Below are 22546 nucleotides of genomic sequence, written 5' to 3' on the forward strand. Positions count from 1 at the left end.
TAAAATTCCATGAAAACCTAGAAATCCAGATGCAGATCAGTAACATATTGGTTAAATAAGCTGTTATGCTCATGCAATGGACAAGTGTACATACATTAAGAAGAACGAGATACTCTTTTCTATGAGATTCTCTTTTCACTGAACTCATCAGTGCTGCAAACACAATGTTACATAATACTTCTTCTTTAACATTACATCAGGCATCCTCATCTTGTCCTGCATTTATTGCCAGTGTTACTAAAGTCTATCACTTACCTCTTTCTCTTTTAGACATATAATTTCTTCTTATTTTGGAAGCATTCATCAATCCCTATTTTACTCTTTCTTTTAAATTACAAATGAATATTGAATTTTATAAAATATCTTTTGGGGGATATTTCAAGTGATTGTATACTTTTGCTCTCCTTTGACCTTGTTATATGGTAAATTATATTTTCTTATTTTATATTATGCTATTTATTATATATTGTATTCTGTTTACTAATGACATTTATTATATTATAATTACATTATTTTTAAGGTAGCATTTTGTTTTAGATAGACAAAACAACCAGTGGAATAGGAAGCATCTTAAAATTAGATGCAAGATATAAGGGAATTGAGATTAAAATAAAATTCACGTTTTGGATCAGTAGCAAAAATTATTCAACAAAAGTGGGAAAATATAGCTATCATAGAATTACTAAATTCTAGATACAGCAACTACTTAAAAGTTAAAAAATAATGAAAGTGTAAAAGTATCAGAAACCTGGGAGACTTGAAATAAATTATTCATGAGGAATATCTTTCTAAGATACAAAGAAAAAAGGATACATTTTATTATATAAGAATTAAAATTTTCCTCATGGCAAAATGCACTACAAAGGTCAGAAAACAAGCAAAAGAAATTGGGAAATATATTTAGAAATGGATATGCCTTCTTTACAACTTTTGAGAGAAGCACATGTTTCTTTTTCCTTTAACCTGTTATGTGGGTATTAATCTATAATGTAAGTGCATGGTTCCTTTCCTTTAACTTATAATGTGAGACTTAATCTATATGGTAAGTGCATGGTTCCTTTCCTTTCATCTGTAATGTGAGTGTCAACATGGGGCACTGCTTCCCAGCACAGACTTTGGATGTTCCTGTACTGGTCCCGTCACTGACCATCCACAAAAACTTACAAATGTTGCTTTACTTTCCTGGGGGTTAGAGTCTTAGCTAAGAAATGGAAGCAAAATAGAACTTTCCCCCAGGGATGATAGAAGGTTTAAAGGAGTAAATATGTAAGTGACTTGGCACAGTGCCTAGTACAAGAGAGATCAATATAAGTACTTAGCAATTTTTTAAAGAGACAGAGGAAAGAAATAAAATGTGGTGATTTCAATCTATTGATATATATTCTGGACATTAAACTACCTTTTCATTCATTGGATGACCTAACTTGCTCATGCTTTTTCTTACTCTAGTGAACGTGGGTAGCTAATATCATAGTTTAAAATTTTTCCTTTTATATTTACAAGTAAATTTGACCTGTAAATTTCTTTTTCCTTACAGTCCTAATCTATTTTCAGTATTAGGATTATATAGACTTCATAAGATGAATAAAGGAGCATTCTTCCTTTGCTACTCTCTAGAAGTTTTTCTTTGTTAATATTGATGTTATCTGTTTAACAGAAGTTGGATAGAATTCACCTCCCAAATGATCTGGCCGGGTCTGGTATTTTCTTGGTGAAAGATTGTAAACTATTGACAATTCCATTAGTGGTGCAAGAACTCCAGCTACAAATTTCCTCTTGTGTCAGTTTTGGTAAACTTTAGGAGCTAGGAAATTGTCCACTTTACAGAAATGTTCAAATTTACTGGCATTTCATATATTCTCTGTTTGTACTCTCTGCTATAACACTGTCCTGATTCTTTCTGTATATTGTTTACTTACGTTTTTGTTTTGCTTAATCAAAGTTTGTTTTTTTAAATCTTTTCAAAGAATATTCTTTTGACTTACTAAATCACCTCAATTTTATACTTTTTTCTGTTTTATTAAGTTCTGCTCATATCTTTATTGTCTATTTTTCTATGTTCTCAGGGTTTATTGTTTTACTCTTCTGATGTCAATTAAAACACTTGGTTATTAATTTTAATAACTCTTTTTACTTATAAATAGTTGAACTTTTTGAAGGTTCCAGTTTAGTTGTACGTATCTAAGGGTCAGCTCCTCCTCATAGTTGCTGGCCTAAGGTTTAGTTCACCCTATAGCAATGTATATATTGACATTTTTTCCCCTCAACTTTCTGTGTTTTGCTACTTCTCACTTCTCTTTGCAGAGAAGCCCTTTGAAATACGCTTAACTTATTTTACAGCCAATAAATCTTTAAAATACTGTGTATTTTTTAAGATAAATCAACTTATATAATTAGGCAGGAAATCTGATCTGCCATATTTTTAAAAACAGCATAATTTCATTCTTCTCCACGATTAATCTGCTGTATTACACGACCTTCGAGTTTTTAGCTTTATCAATGACATGTACTTTAAAAATGTTTGAAAGATCCTACCTAGTCTTTTAAAACATCCTTGCTCCTTGTTTCAGTTCTAGTTTTATGTATATTTTCTGCCTGGCACCTGATAATTCCAACATCTGATGGATGGCCTTGGGAATTTAATTCTGGTATTGATTGTTTTTGCTGATTCTCTCCACTTGTAGCTGATTTCTTCATTATTGTGTAAATTTAGATCATGAGCTCACGTTTAGCTAAACTTTATCTGTGGGAACGCTACAGGCCTGTGTTGAAGGTCTACCTCTCCAGAAAGGGTTTAGTTTTGTGTTTGGAATACCACCGATTTGGGAGCATTTTAAGTTCATTTCTTAGCTTCTGTTTGCAAGACCGCAAATAAATTTGCAACCCAAGCACTGTGAACACAGATCTGCGGTTCAGAATTCTCAAGATTTCCTACCTGTTTCCTACCCAGAGCAGAGGCCAAGAGAATTTGCTCTTAGTCTCCCTTTGCCAGCAGATATTTTTTTTCTCCTGGCACACCCTTTCATTAAAGGTGAAGCCAGGGATAGGTAGGTTTAGTTCTAACTTCCCATCTAGTAGGGATGGAGTCTTACCTCCTGCCTCCCATGTGGTCATGGCCATTGAAAAACAAGTCTCTATACCAGGTGTGTCATTCAACTACGGCCTGTATTCCAAATCCAGACAGCTGCCTATTTTTTATGGCCTATGAGCTATGAATAATTTTCACGTTTTAACTGGTAGCATTTTAAATGGTTACCTAAGTACCTAAATAATATCCTCAATTTTGCCTCTTTGGTCTACAAAGCCTAAAATATTTGCCATTTGGCTCCATAAAAACAGGATTTCCAGCTTCTGTTCTAAGCTATCAAGATCTTCAATCCACTCTTAATAGAGCTATCACTCTCACACATGGACCACCCTTCCTTCATGGGTCCTGGACATTTCGACTGCACACTTCCAAAATCAACCACGCACTTAAAAATAAGTTGTGTACATTTAACCTAGCATACCTAACCCATTTCTGTTAGGAGAGTTTTTCAAGTAATCTTGCCCACCGTATTCTTCAGAACTTCATTAATAATGGCAAAAAACTGGGCTTACCTGGTGGCACGGTGGTTGAGAGTCCGCCTGCCGATGCAGGGGACACGGGTTCGTGCCCCGGTCCGGGAAGGTCCCATATGCCACGGAGCGGCTCGGCCTGTGAGCCATGGCCGCTGAGCCTGTGCGTCCGGAGCCTGTGCTCCGCAACGGGAGAGGCCGCAACAGTGAGAGGCCTACGTACCAAAAAAAAAACAAACAAAAAACAAAAAAAGGCCAAAAATTAAAACAACATTCAACAAAAATGCGAAATGTTCATAACAATTATAGAAGCACATACAGTAGAGAACTATAAACTGTTATTGAAACAGTGAGACATAACTTTTTATTCTTAAAGAACTATATTTAGGTCCCTTTTGTTTAAATAAGTATATTTCTGTGTATGTATGTATACAGTCATGTATTTATATACACATACATTATTTGTACATTTATATAAACATATGAAATACATACCTATACACATACCTTTGATTTATATTTGTATACATAGACAGGAATATAATTATATATTATATATTTATATACATTGAACTGAAAACTGGTAGTATACATATATATCGTGTATAAATGTGTGTCTACGTGCATGTGTAGAAAAGCGGGTTGAGAGATATGGAAGCATGAGTTAGACAGGGTTCAAGATTTTAAAAGTACTTATGTGTAGGTAGTGAGGTTAAGGCCCATTTGATTGAAAATATTGCATATTTTTACATCAATTGTTATGATGACCAGATTCCTATGTCAATAAAATTATAAATAGCTATACATACTCGTATGTGTAATGTATAACTAAAAGATATATAGTTTTATATATGTATTATATTTATATTATATAATACAATTATACTAATACATTATATATTGTTATATAGAATATATTAACTATAGTGTATTACATCAGATAATAATAATTATATATTTATATATTATGATATAATTGTTTTATAATCAATATTACAGGATATATCATATTAATATTATGAACATATTAACCATAGAAATACATTTCATTACTCATATATTTTGTATATAATATATGCTAGGCAAAAATATATATTAATATAATACATAATTGTTATACACTAATATAAATATTAGTATATTACATTTATACATCAATATAATATTTAATATTGGTATACTTATATTATTTTTAATATATACATAGCTAATGCTCTTTAAAGCCATCTGCTACAAGTAGAGTAAGACCAGGAGTATGGCCAAAGCAAATTGTAAACATATTAGATTACTTATATTCATTTATATGTCATTTTCCTGGAATCTGCCTCTGGCTACTAGAGAGGACACACAGCAAAATCAACAAAAAGTGCCCAAGACATAGGATCCTTTCTTCATTGGAACCTCAAAGGAAACACAGTGCTATTCAGTCCCCCTTCAAAGAGCCAAGAGCAAACCTTGAAGCACCCAGTAAAAGCCAATTCAAACAAAAAAGCTTTTCCACTTAAACTGGAAAAAGTTAAGTTCCCAAGAGACCCCCTACATCAACCACTGAAGCTCATTTGGCAGTAAAAACAATAATGTTCACCGAACAACAAGAAACGCAAAACAATAGGTGTTTTACCAAAAACACAAAAAAACAGCTAATTAGTGTCTTTCCTGTTTGAAGGAAGGGGGTGGGAAGTGGGCAGACGACCTGATAGGAAAGATAAAAAGAAAAGGAAAAGGAAAATAACAGTTTCCAGTGACACTCAAGCTGTCTTCTGCATCCATTTCGTCAAGACCACCAAGTCAATGTGGAGGCTTTTTCCTCCTTCCCTTTTCTTTTCATGAGACCGATCACAACCAGCACTGCAGATTCCATCCAATTAAGGAATGCTGTTGCCTACAGGTGTGAATGAGCTGTGAGTAAAGTACTGAAGTAGAGGACACCTAAAGTGAAACGATTTCATGAATGTCCACGTGGCTGAGCAGCAAGTTAACCTTCCATAGATGTGCTAAAGAAGAAGAGTTGGGTTTTATTTTATTTACTTTTCCCTGGACTGTGTTGAATGACTATCATCGACAAGTTCAGGCTACTTTTTGCTGAGGATTAATGCACTGGGAGAGCCGAGAGAACACTCAACAGTAGAGCTGTCTTTTTCTTGACCAGTTCACCTTAGTTTCCCAAACTCTAAGTCTTTCCCTAATTCTTTCTCCTTTTTATTGTAGTAAAATGAACATAACACAAAATCCACCATTTTGATCATTTTACAATTCACTGTACCATTCAGTGGAATTTACTACTGTCACAATGTTGTGCAACTATCACCACTGTCCAACTACAAAACATTTTCATCACCCCAAGAGGAAACACACACCCATTTTGAGGAGTCATTCCCTATTTCCCTCTCTTCCAAACCCCTGGAAACCACTAATGTATAATATTTTCCGTGTGTATGGATTTGCCACTGCTGGACATTTCATATAAATGGAAGCATACAATATAGAGCCTTTCGCGCCTGACTTCTTTCACTTAGTTGCATCCATGATGTAGCATGTATCAGTAATCCATTCACTTCTATGGCTGAATTCCCTGATCCTGTTTTCTTCATACTGTTTGAATACAAAATTTAAAATAAGTTGAGAGTGAAGCTCTGTTTTAAGGGCACATCTACGAGGCCAATTCTTTTTAAAAAGGTGAAAAGGGAGATATTGTTGTGAAATGATAATCGTTGAGAAGCCTCAGCCAATTTGATAATGAAAAGTTTGGGAAATGTTGCAAAAAATTATCTGCTTTATATTAAAAGCCTTTTAAGCAAGGATTCAGGAGACCGTCTTTTTCTTGCAGGTAACTTAAATGAGTCAGAAGGAAATAACTGCGCTTTAAAACAGATTTTGAAAGGATTCTATTTATTCTTAATAGACGAATGGGAGTAAAAGTAGTTCACATCCAATATGGACTCCCTGTCCAAACACTGTTTATCATTTTAGCCACCACTATCGAATTATATTTCTTGAGAGTAAGGCAGCTCAATTCCTGCATATTACTTTTTTTTCCTGCATATTACTTTTTAAAATTCATCTATCAAATTCATCAATCCATTAATACAGTATAAACAAGAGATGTTCATGTTTCAGTGCAGTTCAAATATCAGGTATAAAGAACCACCAGCAAGAAAAAGAATCCTACATCTCTTGCCAGAATGTGGTCAGCTCTGGGGTGCTTTGCTAGCTGAAACACACTTTCATTGTTAAGAGGATAGAGGCTGTTTAAGAGGGATGAGAGCCAAACAATGTTAACTACGTGTATGTGTTAAGAACAGTGCTAGGTTATCTCATATTCTATATCAGCCAAGGCTCACCATTTTACATATGTGAAAAGCGAAGTTAGAAGTGTTTTAGTAGGGCTTCCCTGGTGGCGCAGTGGTTAAGAATCTGCCTGCCAGTGCAGGGGACGCGGGTTTGAGCCCTGGTCCGGGAAGCTCCCACATGCCATGGAGCAACTAAGAGCATGTGCCACAACTACTGAGCCTGCACTCTAGAGCCCGTGAACCACAACTACTGAAGCCCACACACCTAGACCCCGTGCTCAGCAACAAAGAGAAGCCACCACAATGAGAAGCCCGCGCACTGTAACAAAGAGTAGCCCCCGCTCACCACAACTAGAGAAAGCCCGCGCATAGCAAGGAAGAGCCAACGCAGCCAAAAATAAATCTATTTAAAAACAAAAAGTGTTTTAGTAACTTACTAAAAGGCACGCAATCAGTAAATCTGAGCAAGAATTCAATCCCAAATCTGTCACACTGAAGTTTAAGCTAATACATGAGATTAATAAAAACAGCACTAAATTAAAAGTTCAGAGATATTTTTAATTTCATACTCTTTCACTAACGCTCTTTGGAGATAAATCATTTCTTTTATATGGGCCTTAGTTTTCACAACTATCATAGTTGGAAGCTTGACTAGATGATCTGTATGTAGTCTTCCAATTCTAAAATGTTCCACTCATTTGGATTCCTACAATAATTGCCCTTGCAATACCTGCATGCTGCCACCAAGTAGCCGTACAGACTATTAGTTCCTTTTATATCCCTAGTGGGGAGTGCATTTTGACATCAGACTTACCGGTCAACAGTACAACCTGTTACTATAACTATAAAATAACAAAATAATCTGGTATTATTTCCTGTAAAGCAGAAGCTTTACATTGTCTGTGAATCATATCAAAATCACCTGTAGGTTTGTTTGGTTGTGTTTTAACATCTTTATTGGAGTATAATTGCTTTACAATGGTGTGTTAGTTTCTGCTTTATAACACCTGTAGGTTTTTAAACATAGAGGAAATCCATAACCCATTGAATGAGAATCTTCAGAGACAGCACATGGGCATCTGGAGTTTGGGGCTCCCATCATCCGTATATTTTACTTTATTTTATTTTTTGCCTATGTACAATATTTGTCACATCCTCTTGAACCTTTAAATGTTTCTTTTTGTTTTAAAATTTTAGAATATTCCATAATCTTCACCTACTTTTCATAAGGTGTTATCTGTTATGTTTATTCGATCTTGTGCTTCTCCTGGTTAAGTCTTCTTTTTTTCCTTTTTTTTTTGGGGGGGGGGGAGGTCCCTGCCTCATGGCTTGCAGGATCTTAGTTCCCTGACCGGGAATTGGACCCCAGGGCCCCAGCAGTGAAAGTGCCAAGTTCTAACCACTGGACCACCAGGGAAGTCCCAAGACTTCTGTTTTAAATGACTTTTTTTCCCACTCTAATTCATTCCTGGGATCAGTTTCATGTTTGAACATTAAACCAACCTTGCATTACTAGAATAAAGCTACTTTGATTGTGATATATGATTGTTTTACATACCATGGATACAGTTTGTGCTTCTGTTTACACATTTTGCATGCATGTTCAAAAGAGAAACTGGCCTGTGATTCTATTCTTGTAATATTCTTTTTAGTTTTGATCTGAAGCTTATGTTGGCCTTATAAATATTTTGAGCAATATATACTTTTCTGTCTCCTGGAAGATTTTTATGTAAGATTACCAATATTTCTTCCCTAAATATTTGGAAGAATTTACTTGGAAAGCCATTTATCCCTGGCAATCATTTTCTGTAAAGGTACTTAATTATACAAACAACTTTTGCAGTAGATACAGGTTTTTGAGATATTTTTTCTTTCTTGGGTTAGTCTTGTTAGCTTGCATTTTTAAAGAATTTGTCATTTTCGATGAATTTTCAAATTTATAAATATAAAATTATCATAATTTTAACAGCTTTATTGGGATGGAATTTACATACCATAATTTCAACACTTTAATGTATACAATTCAGTGGTTCTCAGTGTAACCACTAAAAGACTTGTGTAAGCATCACAACAATCCAATTTTAGATTCCTGTCCCCCCACAAAAAACCCATTACACATTAACAAGCTTTTTTTCAATCTCCTCAAACCACTCAGCCCTAGGCAACCACTCATCTACTTCCTGTCTCTACAGATTTGCTATTCTGGGCATTCATATAAATGGGACCGTACAATATGTGATCTTTTGTGAGTGGCTGCTTTTACTTTACATAATGCTTTCATGGTTCATCCATGTTGTAACATGGATCAATAGATCATTCTTTTCTATACCTGAATGCTATTCTACTGTATGGATATTCCACATTTTGGTTATTCATTTATCCGGTTGTCATTTGAATTATTTCCACCTTTTGTTTTTAGAGATATATTTCTATGAACATTCACGTACAAGCTTTTGTGCAGACGTAAGTTTTTATTTTTTTTAGGTATATATTTAGTAGTGGAACTGCTGGGTCATAGGGTAACTCTATGTTTAACACTTGCAGGAACTCTCAAGCTGTTTTGTAAAATGGCCGCACCATTTTACATTCCCACCAGCAACGTATGTGGGTTTCAATCTCTTCTTTTACAGCCTAGCATGTCATCTATGCTGGAAAACGTTTCACATGTAGTTGAGCAGGATGAGTATTTTACTGTTTGGTTGAGTGTTCTGTAAACACTTATTAGGTCTTGTTAATTCATAGTCTTGTCCAAGTCTTCTATATCGTTGTTGATCTTCTGCCTAACTGTTCTATCCCTTATTGACTGTGGAGTACTGAAGCCTCTACCTAATGTTGTGTAATTATCTATTTCTTCCTTCAGTTCTTCATGGATTTTGGTATTTTCTTCTTCATGTATTTTGGTTTCACCTTATTCAGGGCAAATATGTTAAAAATTTTTGTATCTTCCCTCTCTTTATCATAAAATGTCTCTTTTCATATCTAGTAAATTTTTTGTTTGTTTTAAAGTCTATTTTTTCTGGTATTAGTATAGCCACTTCAGCAATGCTTACGGTCGCTATTTGCATGATGTATAGCTTTTCATCCTTTTACTTTGTACACATTAGACTTTTGAATCCAAGCAGTGTCTCCTATAGAAAACATTTTTTAATACCCAGTTCGACAATATCTGCCTTTTGATTGTATTGTTTAATTCATTTACATTTAGTTTTTATTATTGATATGGTAGGATTTATTTATGTCTATCATTTTACCTTTGGTTTTCTACATGTCTCATGTTTTTGTTTTTTTGTTATTGTTGTTGTTCCTCCATTTTCCTTTTATAGTAAGTAGATATTTTCTACTGTAACATGTAATTCCTTTAATGATTTTTAACCACATTGTTTGACTAATGGCTGCACTAGTGCTTATGTAATACATCTCAGAATCTCTTCAGATTTTTACTAGGTTCATTCCAGACAGAAACAGAAACTGTACTTTTATAGAGCTGTATGCCTTCCCCTCTTTTTTGTTTTTATTACTTTTATATATGTTACATACTTAACAACATATTATTATAATAATTACTTCTCACAAGCTTATTTTTTCAAAGAGCTTAGAGAAGAAAGTTGAGCAAATAAATATTTTTGAGTTTGTCGGGTTAATCTATTTACCATTTCTGGTTCTCTTCCTTTCTTCCTGCGGAATCAGCTTATGATCTACTGTCATTTTTATTCTAACACAGCTTTGTTCTCACTGCCTTCGTTGTGCCATATCATCAAATATATGATATTTCTTTATGTTATATAGAGAACAGTCCAAATATAGTCATTGTTTAGGCACTTACTTTTTAAATTTGTTAAGAGAAGAAAGGAGAAGAAATTTGAAATTACAGTATCTTTTATAATTCCCTACACAACTGCTCTAGTCAGCATTCTTTGTTTTGTTTTTATGGCTTGAGTTACTGTCTGCTATCATTTGAAGAACTTCTACTAGTATTGCTTGTGAAGCCCGTCTGCTAACAATGAACTCACTCAGTTTCTGTTTCTGTTTCTGAGTTATGGTGAAGTATTGATGATAAGTTGTGGAGTGGTAGGAAAAACTAAAATGCGATGTGCTGTATGATGTATGTTTCACTGAAGTGTCTTGGTCAAATTCTAATGATTTATGATAGAAATCACATAAAGCAAGCATCACAATTCTCCAGGAATGTTCTGTAGAATGCTAATGTTAATGATGAATATGTGATCCCAAATCTTTCACTTGTATTGACCTTATCTCATTAATTCTTCTCCCAACAATGCCATAACTAGAGTTGAGTTCTAAAGTATACCTTCCTCTTTTCCAATAGAAATGGTCCCACAATTTCAGAAAGTTCTCAAAGGTGAAAAAGTACACACGGCGTTTATCACGTTTGCAAATGTCAATGAAAATGCTAAGGTAACACTGTCCAAAAGGCAATATTCTTCTGTGAGGGCACCCAACTTTAAACAAATACACATATTCTAAATACAGCTTAGATCTGTGACATGTTTTGGCCAATGAAGTGTGAGCAGACATGATGGCCTTCAATGAGCAGCAGAGGCCTTAAATGGGCTTGTGCAGTTGGGCTCACCTCTTATGTTTCAGTGAACTTTGTGAGAAGACAGGGCCTGGGAGCTGCGGCCTCACAGTTGGGCTCCAGAGGAAGATGTGTGTTACAGACCTCAAACTGACCCAAAACACGGAGCAAACCAGCCATCTAGAGGTCTAAAAGAGAGCCACTGCAGCTAGCCAATAGGTCCAAGAAAAATAAATTCTTGTTTATGGAACTGAGTTTTGGGTCGATTTGTTCCAAAGCATTATCACAGCAAGAGCTGACTAACACAACATGCTCCAAATCATTGTTATGTAAATGGATGCCACCATGCCTACAAGTAAGGCAATTGTGTACTCAAATTGTGAGAGTCCTTGAACTCTTGGTGCCTCTCCAACACAATGTACATGGCTAAATTTCCACAAATAAGTTCACTAATATACCACAAAGATCTCCCTAAGCTTTTATTAAATGTAATGCAAAGTTCTTTCTTTTCATTTTCTGCTTCTACATAGTTAAAATGCTTTTTATCAATGTAAAATGGCTCTTACCTTTTGGCTTCTGTCGTGAGAGTCTTTTGAACTCTGAAACACTGTAGGATATCACCTATATATGGAATCTAAAACATACAACAATTGAATGAATACAACAAAAAAGAAGGAGAGTCACCGATATAGAGAACAAACTAATGGTTGCCAGTGCGGAGGGGGAGGAGGGGGCAATACAGGGGTGGGGAAGTGAGAGATGTAAACTACTGGGTGTACGACAGGCTCAAGGATGTATTGTACAACACAGGGAATAGAGCCAATATTTTGTAATAACTGTAAATGTAAAGTAACCTTTAAAAAGTATATAAAAATTTTTTTAAAAAGAAATCATACTTAAAATTCGAAACAATTTAAATGTCCATCAACAGGAAAATGCACATATAAATTATTGGATTTCCCTACACGGGAATCCTACCTAGCGAGGAAAGTACATGAACTAGATAGATCTTTACATGTCAGCATGGATGAACCTAGCAAAGATAACACTAAATAAAGCAAGTAACAAGAGAAAACAAAATAGAATACGATATGCAGTTTAAGAATACTTAAAATTGTAGCCTACATAGAAAGACATCCATGCCAGTGATGGAGACCAAGTTCAGAGGAGTGGTTACCCAGGGTCAGCTGGGGAATTGCTGTGCTTGGGAAAGTGGTCACACCAGAGACTCTTCAACAGGAATGGTAATGTTTCACTTCACACGCTGGCTGGAGGACGGAGGAGTGTCTGCGATGTTATAATGTGAGCACGCTGCATGTAAAAGCCATTGCTGACCACATCTAGGGGAACTGATGCGTGGGAGCTGGTAGTGGGTGGAGGCATCCAGAAGGTGGTGGTAGAAGAGGAACGTTGTACACGTAACGCCTAAGGCCTGACCAGAGGACGACCACTGCTCTAGAAACTGGACACAAATCCAATTTCTACGGCCAATCTTAGAAGACAAACTGAGGCATATTTAAAATTTTAACACTTTATGTGCGCAAAAATAGATTCAATTCACGCAGCACAAAGCGGAAGAGGTGAGGAGCACTCCAGCCACAGGAGCTGCAGAGATGTTTATTTTAAAAGGGCAGAAGCAAAGCAAGGAAACGAGTGATTTGCTATGGCTTTAACGCCTAGTTGGTGGTTTGTGACTGGGTGTCCTCAGCGGTGTTCGTCACCCTGAGGCGCTGACAGGCTTAGATTTGGGTTGGTTTAAGTAGGCGGCCGCATCGCTAGAGCCACCGCAGGCTAACGGCCTCCTTGCAGGGTTAATTTACTAACACCAATTGTCTGAGTCCTTCCTCTTACTCAGTCACTTCACTTCCTACGCCTCAGTTTCTCTTCTCTAAAGTGGATATTCAGTAGTAAATTCTCTGTGGAGGTGTCAGTACAAAACGAAGTGATTACTAGGAACCACGATCATGTCCTGAATGCACGGAACACGTCACCGTTTGCCAACCACCGTGTCAAGTCAGCAGAAACGACAGAAATTAAGAGCTCTCCGCAGAAATTCACACACCCGTGCACCAGGTAAGGGACCACAGGCAGACGTTCACTCAGCCTTTCCTGCGTCCCTCAAGGAGTTCACGCTCTCTCCTGGGCGGGGCGAGCACAGACACTTTGCGGGAGTTTAACTACTTTTAAAATGCGCTGATACAACCATGTCTCACTTTTGTTTGGATCAGTCAGCAAACGCTTTTCGGAAACCCCAAATTCTCCACACCTCCTACCTTTTGCGCTGCCGTAGTCTCGAAGCTGCCGACACCGCTCCTCAGGCCGCGTCGTCATGGGAGGCGGGTCTGCGTGCGGACGCACGGCGAGCGCGCGGAAGTCTTCGAGCCCCGCCCCCACGGGCCCGCCCGGAGGCTTAAACCGCAACCCCGCGGCTCGGGAGGCAGTTGATGCCCGCGCCAACACCAGGCCGCGCGTGGGCTCCGGAGCGCGGCATGGAGGCCCCGGCCTAGGTGGGGCCCGTGGCCCTATGTCTTCTGGCTGCTACGCCGGTCCTGCCCACGATGCGGGGCCGCAGCCGCCGGGTCGCAGCCGCCGGGCGGTGGGCGCGCGAGGGGCTGGGAGGCGAGCCGGGACCCACAGGCGGGTGTGGGCATCCTGTCTGCAGCCAGCGTCCCCGAGGCCGCGCTCAGGCCATGAACACTCGGTGAAGCTGCGCCCGGACAGCACGGCCGACTCCTTCTCGCGCTCTGGGGCCCTGTGCGCGCTGCAGGACTCGGTGCCTCTGCCCTCCGTGCGGGCTTCCCTGAGGGAGGGCCTGCTGGGCTTAACGCCGACCGCCTCCGCGGGGGTAGACTGGGCGCCACTCCTGAGCACCCTCTGCCCCTGATCTGTATCCAGAGCTTCTTCCAGCCACGGCTTGTCGAGACAGGTTTGTACTTCCCGCTTCCAGGGGCCCTCGTGTGGGCGCTGAGAAGCGGGGTATTAAATGGTTAAAGGTGGAGGGTGGGCACTAGACCCGATGCCCAGTGCCCGGATGTGCGTGCACTAGACGGGGCGTGTGGCCTAGGACTCCTGCCAGCTCGGTGACCCCGGCCGGGTGCCTTAAGGCTTCAAGGTCTCAGTGTTCTCATCTGTAGCATGGGCTTAACAGGACCCAGCCTCCGTGGCGGTTACAAGGATGCACTGTGTTAATGCTTCTAGACTCTACAAAGTAGAACACTTAGCACAGTTTGGAGTATCGTTAATTGTTGCACAGATGTTACCTGGTCTGTTGAATGACTTTGCCTGGTACACACCAAAGCGGTTAGGAAATGGATATATCCCAGCTTCATTTCGTTTCCATTCAAACAGGGCTCAGGAAAAAAAAATTTTTTCCAATAGGTGTATCGTATATAGTGGAAAGAGCACCGGTGTCAAGGCAGCTTAGGGTTTGAATTCCAGGGCTTATGCTCTCTGTGGCCTGGACAGGTTTCTTTTGCACAATCCCCACACTTGTAAAATGACATTAAAAACCACTCTTTCTGTGGGTTCTTAGAATTAATTAAGCAGGTTATGTGTGTAAAGTATCCTGGCACTTGAATGAGTTGTCAGAACCAAGGGCTGCTGGAGACGATGCTTCTGCCCTAGGTAATCGTCCCTTCTACTGGGCAGCAAGTAAACACAAGCACAGGAGTCAGTGCTCTGGAAGAAGTGAGTTCTGCTGCTACAGAGCACAGAATCTCTTTTTTCTTTGATTTAATTTTTATTCTATATTGGAGGATAGTTGATTTACAATATTGTTAGTTTCAGGTGTACAGTAAAGTGATTCAGTTATACATATATCCATTCCTTTTCAGATTCTTTTCCCATACACTTTGTTACAGGATATGGAGTAGAGGTCCCCGTGCTATGCAGTAGGTCCTTGTTGATTATTTTATATATAGTCGTGTGTATATGTTAATGCCAAACTCCTAATGTATCCCTCCCCGCCATCTTTCCCCTTTTCAGAGCACAGAAACTTGGAAGGGAAAGTTCAGGGTAGGATTCTTGGAGGAAGTGCCGTCCTTTCTAAGGATATGTAGAAGCTCCTGGGGTGGCAGGAGAGAGCAGTGTGTGTTGAAGTTTGAGAAATGTAAGAAAATATGGCAAAACTAATGTACAGGACTGGAACTCAGGGTTTGGGAAAGAAATGAGAGTCGATACTGAAAACTTAGTGGGGCCCAACAGAAAGGCGCCTTGTTTGTCCTGTCAGAAGTTTGGATGTTTATCCTGAAGGCTGCGGGAAACACCAAAGAACAGTGATTTGGAATTCTGGTTTAGAGGCTCACTTGGACCTCCATGTGGAAGGCAGTTGATTGGGTGCAGGGTGAATTGTAATCTAAGGGTCCCACTTAAGTTATAAAAGGTGGGACCGGGTTTTGCAGATCTGAGAGAGAATGGGTGAGGCCTGGTGACCAGTTAGAAAAGGGAGGGCAGCAAGCGTGGGTGACAGTTTACAGCTGCATCTTTTTGAGAGATACAGAGCACAGTAGAAAGGGATTGGGTGTGGCGAGAGGATCTTACTTCATCTTCAGTGCTTTAGAGGGGCCTGGTAGATAGGTCTGGGCCCAAGGCACAGATGTGGGCTTTTGGGAGGACAGGTGTTTGAAGGCATGGTAGAGACTTAGGTTATCCACAAGAATATCCAAAGAATCATAGGTCTGAGAGTTTTTTTAAGTGGGTATATTTGAGGATGTTTATAAGCTGAGAGAAAGTAGCCAACAGAGGAAGGGTGTAAAGATCTAGGAGAGGAAGTGATTGTTCATTTGTTTTTGAAAGCTGAACACTTATCGTGTGCCTGGCCCGTTTCTAGGATCTGGGGTTCACACCATCTGTTATCTCTTCTGCAAGGACAGTTCAATTCATGCCCCGGTGAACAGAAGTCAGATTATTCTTTGCATCCCATTCAGGTGTAAGAACTGTTTTGTACCTCTGAAGGGAAGCAAGCTCTATCCTTTGGTCACCTGCTGATGATAATAGCATTGGCTGAGACCTGACCATTTACAACGAAGGCACTTCTGTAGGTAATAAGTTCCAGGAGGGCCCGAACTGAGTATGTCTGTTTCAGCATTTAGCATGGTTTAGCATCTGAGAGGCCGGTACATTATTGGCATATAGTAGACTTAAAAATGAACATTTGTGGATTGTCTGAATGAGTGGATTTGTGTGATTCACATCCTATTTGCAGGTCCTATGCCCTGCAATGGATTTTCAGTGTCAGGTTGTGACAGTATTTATGACGGGGATTGGCATTGTTCCCTATCTAATGGATAAAGATTACACATGAAAGGACTTTACACTGACATCCTAAAAGCCTCATACGAATTACTTAACAAAAAAATAAAATTGGATTCTGTATAATTTCTAATTTGTAAGCTGGCCAGAACACTGGTATTTCAGCCAGTCCTCTGGTAGTTCCGATGACGTCCCCATGATCACCCAGGCATAATCAGAATGGCTTTAGGATTTGGGAGCCAAAATGTTCCTCAGTATTTACGGCTTTGCTCGTCCATTTACGAAAATGGACTATTGAAAAAATAGCTTCAGACACAATATGGCATTTTATGATTTAGCATGAAATCTGAGAAATATAGAGGTTATCGGAAGCCTGCAATGGTAACGTTCCCTCTGCTATTGAAGTTATTGTCTTTAAACAAAGATTCTACATCACTAATGCTATATATATATATTTTATGATATTCAGGTTAATTTCCAATTCTAAGGAAGTAATTGGTTGGTTGGTATGAGAGATGGTGTGGCTTCCAAAGGTGAAAAGTATTATTTTGTTGTAATTTCCGGCTACCTAAGGATGGGAGAGGCCCAGGACACTGCAGTCAGTATATTATGTGGAGCAGGTTATATTGTGGTTTATTTATGAAGTTTTACATGTTTATTTTCTTCTTTGCGGTACGCGGGCCTCTCACTGTTGCGGCCTCTCCCGTTGAGGAGCACAGGCTCCGGACGCGCAGGCTCAGCGGCCATGGCTCACGGGCCTAGCCACTCCGCGGCATGTGGGATCTTCCCAGACTGGGGCACGAACCCGTGTCCCCTGCATCGGCAGGCAGACTCTCAACCACTGCGCCACAAGGGAAGCCCACATGTTTATTTTCTATGCAAGTTTGTGTGCTCCTTTTTGAGTTTTGGTAGATAAGTGTTTTGTAACTTTGGAATACTTGGAGTTATATATATATATATATTTTAATGTAGTAGTTAAAGCCGTGGAGAGTGTACTAGTCTACCTAGGTTCAAATTCTGGCTTTACCCTATGACTTCCCTGTGGCTTCCTCTGCTCACCTATTAAAAAGGAGGATAATAAGTCTGCTGTGGTGAGTTACATACTAAGTGCTATTTAAGCATTTGCTATAATGATCGTGTATACTCGAAGGCAAGGAACTTGCCCCTTGATCGTCTCTGTATTCCTAGTGCTTAAGAATTCCTAGTGCTTTCCTAGTGCATTGTCTTAGGATAGAGATAGCTCAGTACAGTTCTTCTCACTATAAAGTACTGTTACGTTGAAAGTCTTTGCTTGTGTACTAACAATCTATGACATATCTGCTGAGGACAAGGAAAGGAATAGTTTTAAAACTGCAATGGATAACAAAAGATTGTATGATGTAACGCCTTTATTATGTAATTATAAAACTAACAAATGATCATGGTAGAAAATATGAAAAACTCCTAGACAAAAGAGAGATCAACAACATTTGGAGTAACTTTCAGAGTGTAGAGTTGTCCATGAATATTAGTGCTTTCATATTTTCCAGGACTTTAAGTAGACTCTGCTTCTTAAGAGTCTATTCATGATATTTTACTTTAATGATGTTTTCATCATGGGGACACACACACACACAGAAATCTGTTAAAAAAAAAAAAAGAAAGGCATGTAAATCACTGATGTTTCAGATAGCCACATGAAATAAAGTGAGAAAGGTCAACAAGCTGAAAGAATGTGGAGTAGCATCTCCTTAATTGCTTACATAACTCTGATAATTACCTCTTTGTGGATAAAGTAATTAATGGGGAATCTAATTCAAGAAAAATGTATGAACTTCAAGCCTTCTCAAAGCCAAGTATTTCTTTCCACAAAAGGTTACTTTCCACGGCCGTGCTTCCTTATTACCAGACAGGGAAAGAGTATTGTATGGCAAAGGATCTTCCTGAAGGAGGGTGCTTCCCACACTGATTGTCATAAATGACTTCGGAATTACTGTTGCTGTATTACCAAAATCTTAAACTAGGATATTTTTGACAAATGCGGTTCTTAGTTAATTTTTAGAGCTACAAACTGTCAGATGGCTCTGAAATGACAATTGTCTGGCTATTCTTCAGGGTGATCACAATACGGTAATGACCTTGAGGTATCACTAAAAAGCAGGAAGGTGTGAGTCTTCCTTTGGTTCCAGAGTGAAATGCGAGTTGGAGTTGGAGTTGGAGTTGGAAAAGAGGCCCACAACCAAGTGATAGAGAAGGAAATGTGAGGTCATTGGTGAAAAACCAGGTTGAAGTTAAGGTGAAGAGGCATGAGGAAATGGGCAACTGTTCCAGTATTACAAAGATCATCAAGAAGCATATCCATGAATGTGGTTTGTATTGCAATCTGCTGAAAAAGAGACAAATATCCTGGCCCGGCCTTCATGGAGATTATGTTTTATTGATTCTGATAATAGATTATTGTTGAAAAGGGCCTCCTATAAATTATAACCATGCAAAGGCAGCAAGATAATTTATTTTTCTTTATGTATGTGTTTCTCATTCCTACTCACTTCTATCTTAGGGGAAGAGAAAATCACACACACAAAAAAATGTCAATTCTCAGCTATTCCTTTTCAAAATAATTTTTTTTCCAAATTCCAGTGGAGGCAATAGGTTAACTGTTAAGATTTGTAAGCCTCAAAAAGCTAGATTTTTACAAAGTGTAGCCAAATTCCATTCCATAAATAATAGCTTTGGAAAGAATATGTGGTGATGCAAAGTTGGGAAAAGCTGGTTTTCCTTCCGTGAATGGCTTCACTGTGTTGGGAGAAGAGGCAGAGAAGAAATCAAAGTAATTAAACATGGGGTGAGTTTTCCTGATAGGGGACTCTAGTGCTTTAAAATAGACTAGATAATCCTAGGGATAATCTGAGGGTAGAAAAGACCAATGCCTCATTTCCAGTCTGGTACCCTGGAAGAAAACAGTGTATTTCCTTTGAGGTCTTGAGAGGTTTTTCTTCTGCTTTGTTTTGGTTTTGGTTCATTTTGTAATCAACCTTATTAAGGTATCATTTACATACAATAAAATGCAGACATTTTTAGTCAACGGTTCAGTGACTTTTAATTAATGTATACATTTGTTTAACTACCACCCCCATAAAGATAGATAACAATCCTAAAACCCTAGAAAGTTTCCTCCTAGGCTTTTGCAAAAGTATCCCCATCTCCCACCCCAAGGCCACCACGGATCTGCTTTTTATCTTTAGAGATGACTTTTGCCCAGTTTAGAATCTCATGTAAGTTGAATAATACAGTAGGTGCCCTTTTGATCTGGCTTCACTTGCTCAGCATATGGTTTTTGAGATTCATTCATGTTGGGACGTTTTAAACCAGGACTTTAGCCTGGGTGGCTGATGTTGTCTGAAGGCACCTATAGGTACACCTGAGTCTCTGGCATTGTCACTGTCTGTTCTTGGCTCAGTATTTTCAACTTTACTAAGAAGCACAAGGTTGAAGTAAGGAAGATCATTGTCAGTATAATGGAGGTGAAGTGGGTTCTGTTATATAATATTCTCAGCAAAAATTGACCTGCTTGGAATCATTGTGTTGATAATCGACAAGGATTCTCTTCCTCCAAAAGCCTTGATACTACATAAAACTTCTAAAGGACGCTGTCCTAGGACCCTTCTTTTAGTTTTCATATTTTGGGAAACATTTCTGGAAAATTCAAATGCTCGCAACCTGAAAGAAGCAATTATTCACCTGAAGGCTAACTCTGCTAAAGTTGAGTTGTCCGACCTTTACATACTGATAGAACCCAAATAGCCTTGCAAAACAATGCTCTCTTATTGGGTATAAGCATATAGATTGTTTAAGATGGACGTGTATATGCAGTAAAGTGAAAAAACAAAGAATCTTTGAGTTTCCCTTGCTTGGTTTTTTTTATTTTTTCATTTAAGTTTCTATAGCGTATGCTAATAGTTCAGGGAAACCTCAGGTTAGTTTTAGGTCCACTCTTTACATAAATGTTGAAGTACTCCATACCCACCTTTTTTCTACCTTCCTTCTTGTCTTCCATCTTTCCTTTCTAACTTCTTATAATCCATTATACTTAATCCTGCATTTGCTGAGGTGGCAATTAGTGTAGGAAAATACTGTGAAATTTTGCTGTTCAGAATGCCTGTTGACCAAATTCTATACTGAGAAAAGGTCTGAATTTACCCAGAGTAACCCTTTCTCAGCGTCTTTGAATAAACGCCATAGAAAGTGGGCTATATATAATATCCTGACAGGTATGTAGAACTCATAGCAATTGCCCTAAAGAGCTTACCTAGCGTAGATGCATATGAATGCATTTAATGATTGTTTTATTGGCAGCAGTGCCAACATACACAGTCTGTTTGGTTTTATATCATTCTCATTACCTGCTCTTTACCACTGTATACATTGCTAATGGCGTGGTTTCTATGGCTTGTGAATTTCACGGCCAAATAATATGTAATTTATTGCACACTTCAGTGTAGAAGATGGAGACTCCATAACTTTTCGTGTGCTCTTTGCCCCTTTGGAATGTATTACACTGAGATCAGGCAAAGTAATAAATGTATTTCAAATGTGCGTGATAGCTAAACATCAATTAGGACTGACGGGCAATATTTCTGCTTCCAGCAACATAACGGTTTTTAAAGACTAAGCCATTGAACGCGGAGTCACTGAACATGGGACTCAGTTCACTGGGATCCTTCTTAGAAAAATAAAGGACAACTTGGATTGGATTTGTGTGGCTTATTCAAGTAGTAACTAATCAGCTACATCTTGGTAAACTTAATTTGTCACAATCGTTTGGTATTTTATTAACTCTCTTCCCCTTCTTCCCCCGACTCTCACGAGAACGGATCATGAGTATCTTACAACATACTAAGTCATCTTCCATCTCTGTTAATCTAACTACAAACGCACACTTTCCTTATCCAATGTAACTTACTGTCTTTTAGAGTGGCTGGGGTTTTAATTCTCTACAAAATTAAAACCAGCAAAGAGAAACATTTTCAAGGAGCCACCACATTGTAGCGCTTTAGAAAGAAGACTTTAGAATTAAGGGCAACTATATCATTTTATAGCTAAAGCACCTGAGGCCTAAAGTAGGAAGGTAACCATCAAGGTCAGGGAAGGGGTGGAAGATCAGGTTTCAAGCTAAGGAAGAGTCTACAGGGACTCAATCTGAGCAGGTCGGAAACTGAAAGAGACCACAAATGTTCTAGGAAGGCTGGCATCTGGCCTCAAGTGTGGCATTCAGACAGGGAGTGGGCCCGGGGGGAACTGCGCTTCTGCAGTAGGCAGAGAAGTCCACTTCCTCTCCGGAAAGTGCCACTGACATCAGGGAGTTGAGGGGAAAGAGCAATGAATTCCAGTCCACCTGAGAAAGAAGGCCAGTCTGATTAACTCTGAATTTAGGCTTATTTCAGATACTTCTTGAGAAAGAACTTGGACAAGAGCAAGTCCCACGCAGCCTCTTTTAAATCCATGCCCAGTATTTTCTGGTGGAGCTGCTTAAACCCTCCAAGTGACTCCAGTATTTTAATTTCACTCTGTATTTAATTCCGACAGTTCTATGATTGACTATTTAATGGTCAAATGAGTAGGGTCACAAAAGAGTGTGAATGTATTTTACAGGATGAGGATGGGCGGAGTGGAGCAGTCTGGAACAGGACACCAATAAAAACGGATCTTGGTAAAGAAGAACGTCTATTAGAAATGGAGAGGAATTCGCAAGGAAATTAGTGCCTGACACCACGCCCTTCTCTCTGCATGTTTAGAAGCTAGTTTCTAATTTTATTTTCATAGGAGATGTGCCTGTGATGAATTGTCCTTTACCTCCACACTATTTATCACATGGACATATTGTGAAGTTTGTGTGAGAGAAAGCAAGTAATAGAATGTGTCTTGCAAGGAG

General features: G+C 38.8%; 1 protein-coding gene across 2 annotated transcripts in view; it reads right to left on the reverse strand.

The window, feature by feature from the left end:
- LOC307183215 (UDP-N-acetylglucosamine--peptide N-acetylglucosaminyltransferase 110 kDa subunit-like) overlaps positions 1–13784 on the reverse strand; it is a 42638-nt gene extending 28854 nt beyond the window's left edge. The window contains exons 1-3 of one of the 2 annotated variants that reach the window (XM_079915423.1): positions 13659–13784; positions 11952–12019; positions 3601–3773 (exon numbers count right to left, since the gene is read on the reverse strand). In XM_079915423.1, the coding sequence (XP_079771549.1) occupies positions 3601–3708 (108 nt within the window). In that variant the 5' untranslated portion in view covers positions 3709–3773; positions 11952–12019; positions 13659–13784. Of the gene's footprint in view, positions 1–3600; positions 3774–11951; positions 12310–13658 lie in introns of those variants that run through there. The other variant, XR_013827420.1, reaches the window with a different exon arrangement.
- Between the last annotated feature and the right edge of the window lie 8762 nt (positions 13785–22546).

The sequence above is a fragment of the Stenella coeruleoalba genome, assembly GCF_951394435.1.
Source record: "Stenella coeruleoalba genome assembly, chromosome: 3".
Lineage (NCBI taxonomy): Eukaryota > Metazoa > Chordata > Mammalia > Artiodactyla > Delphinidae > Stenella > Stenella coeruleoalba.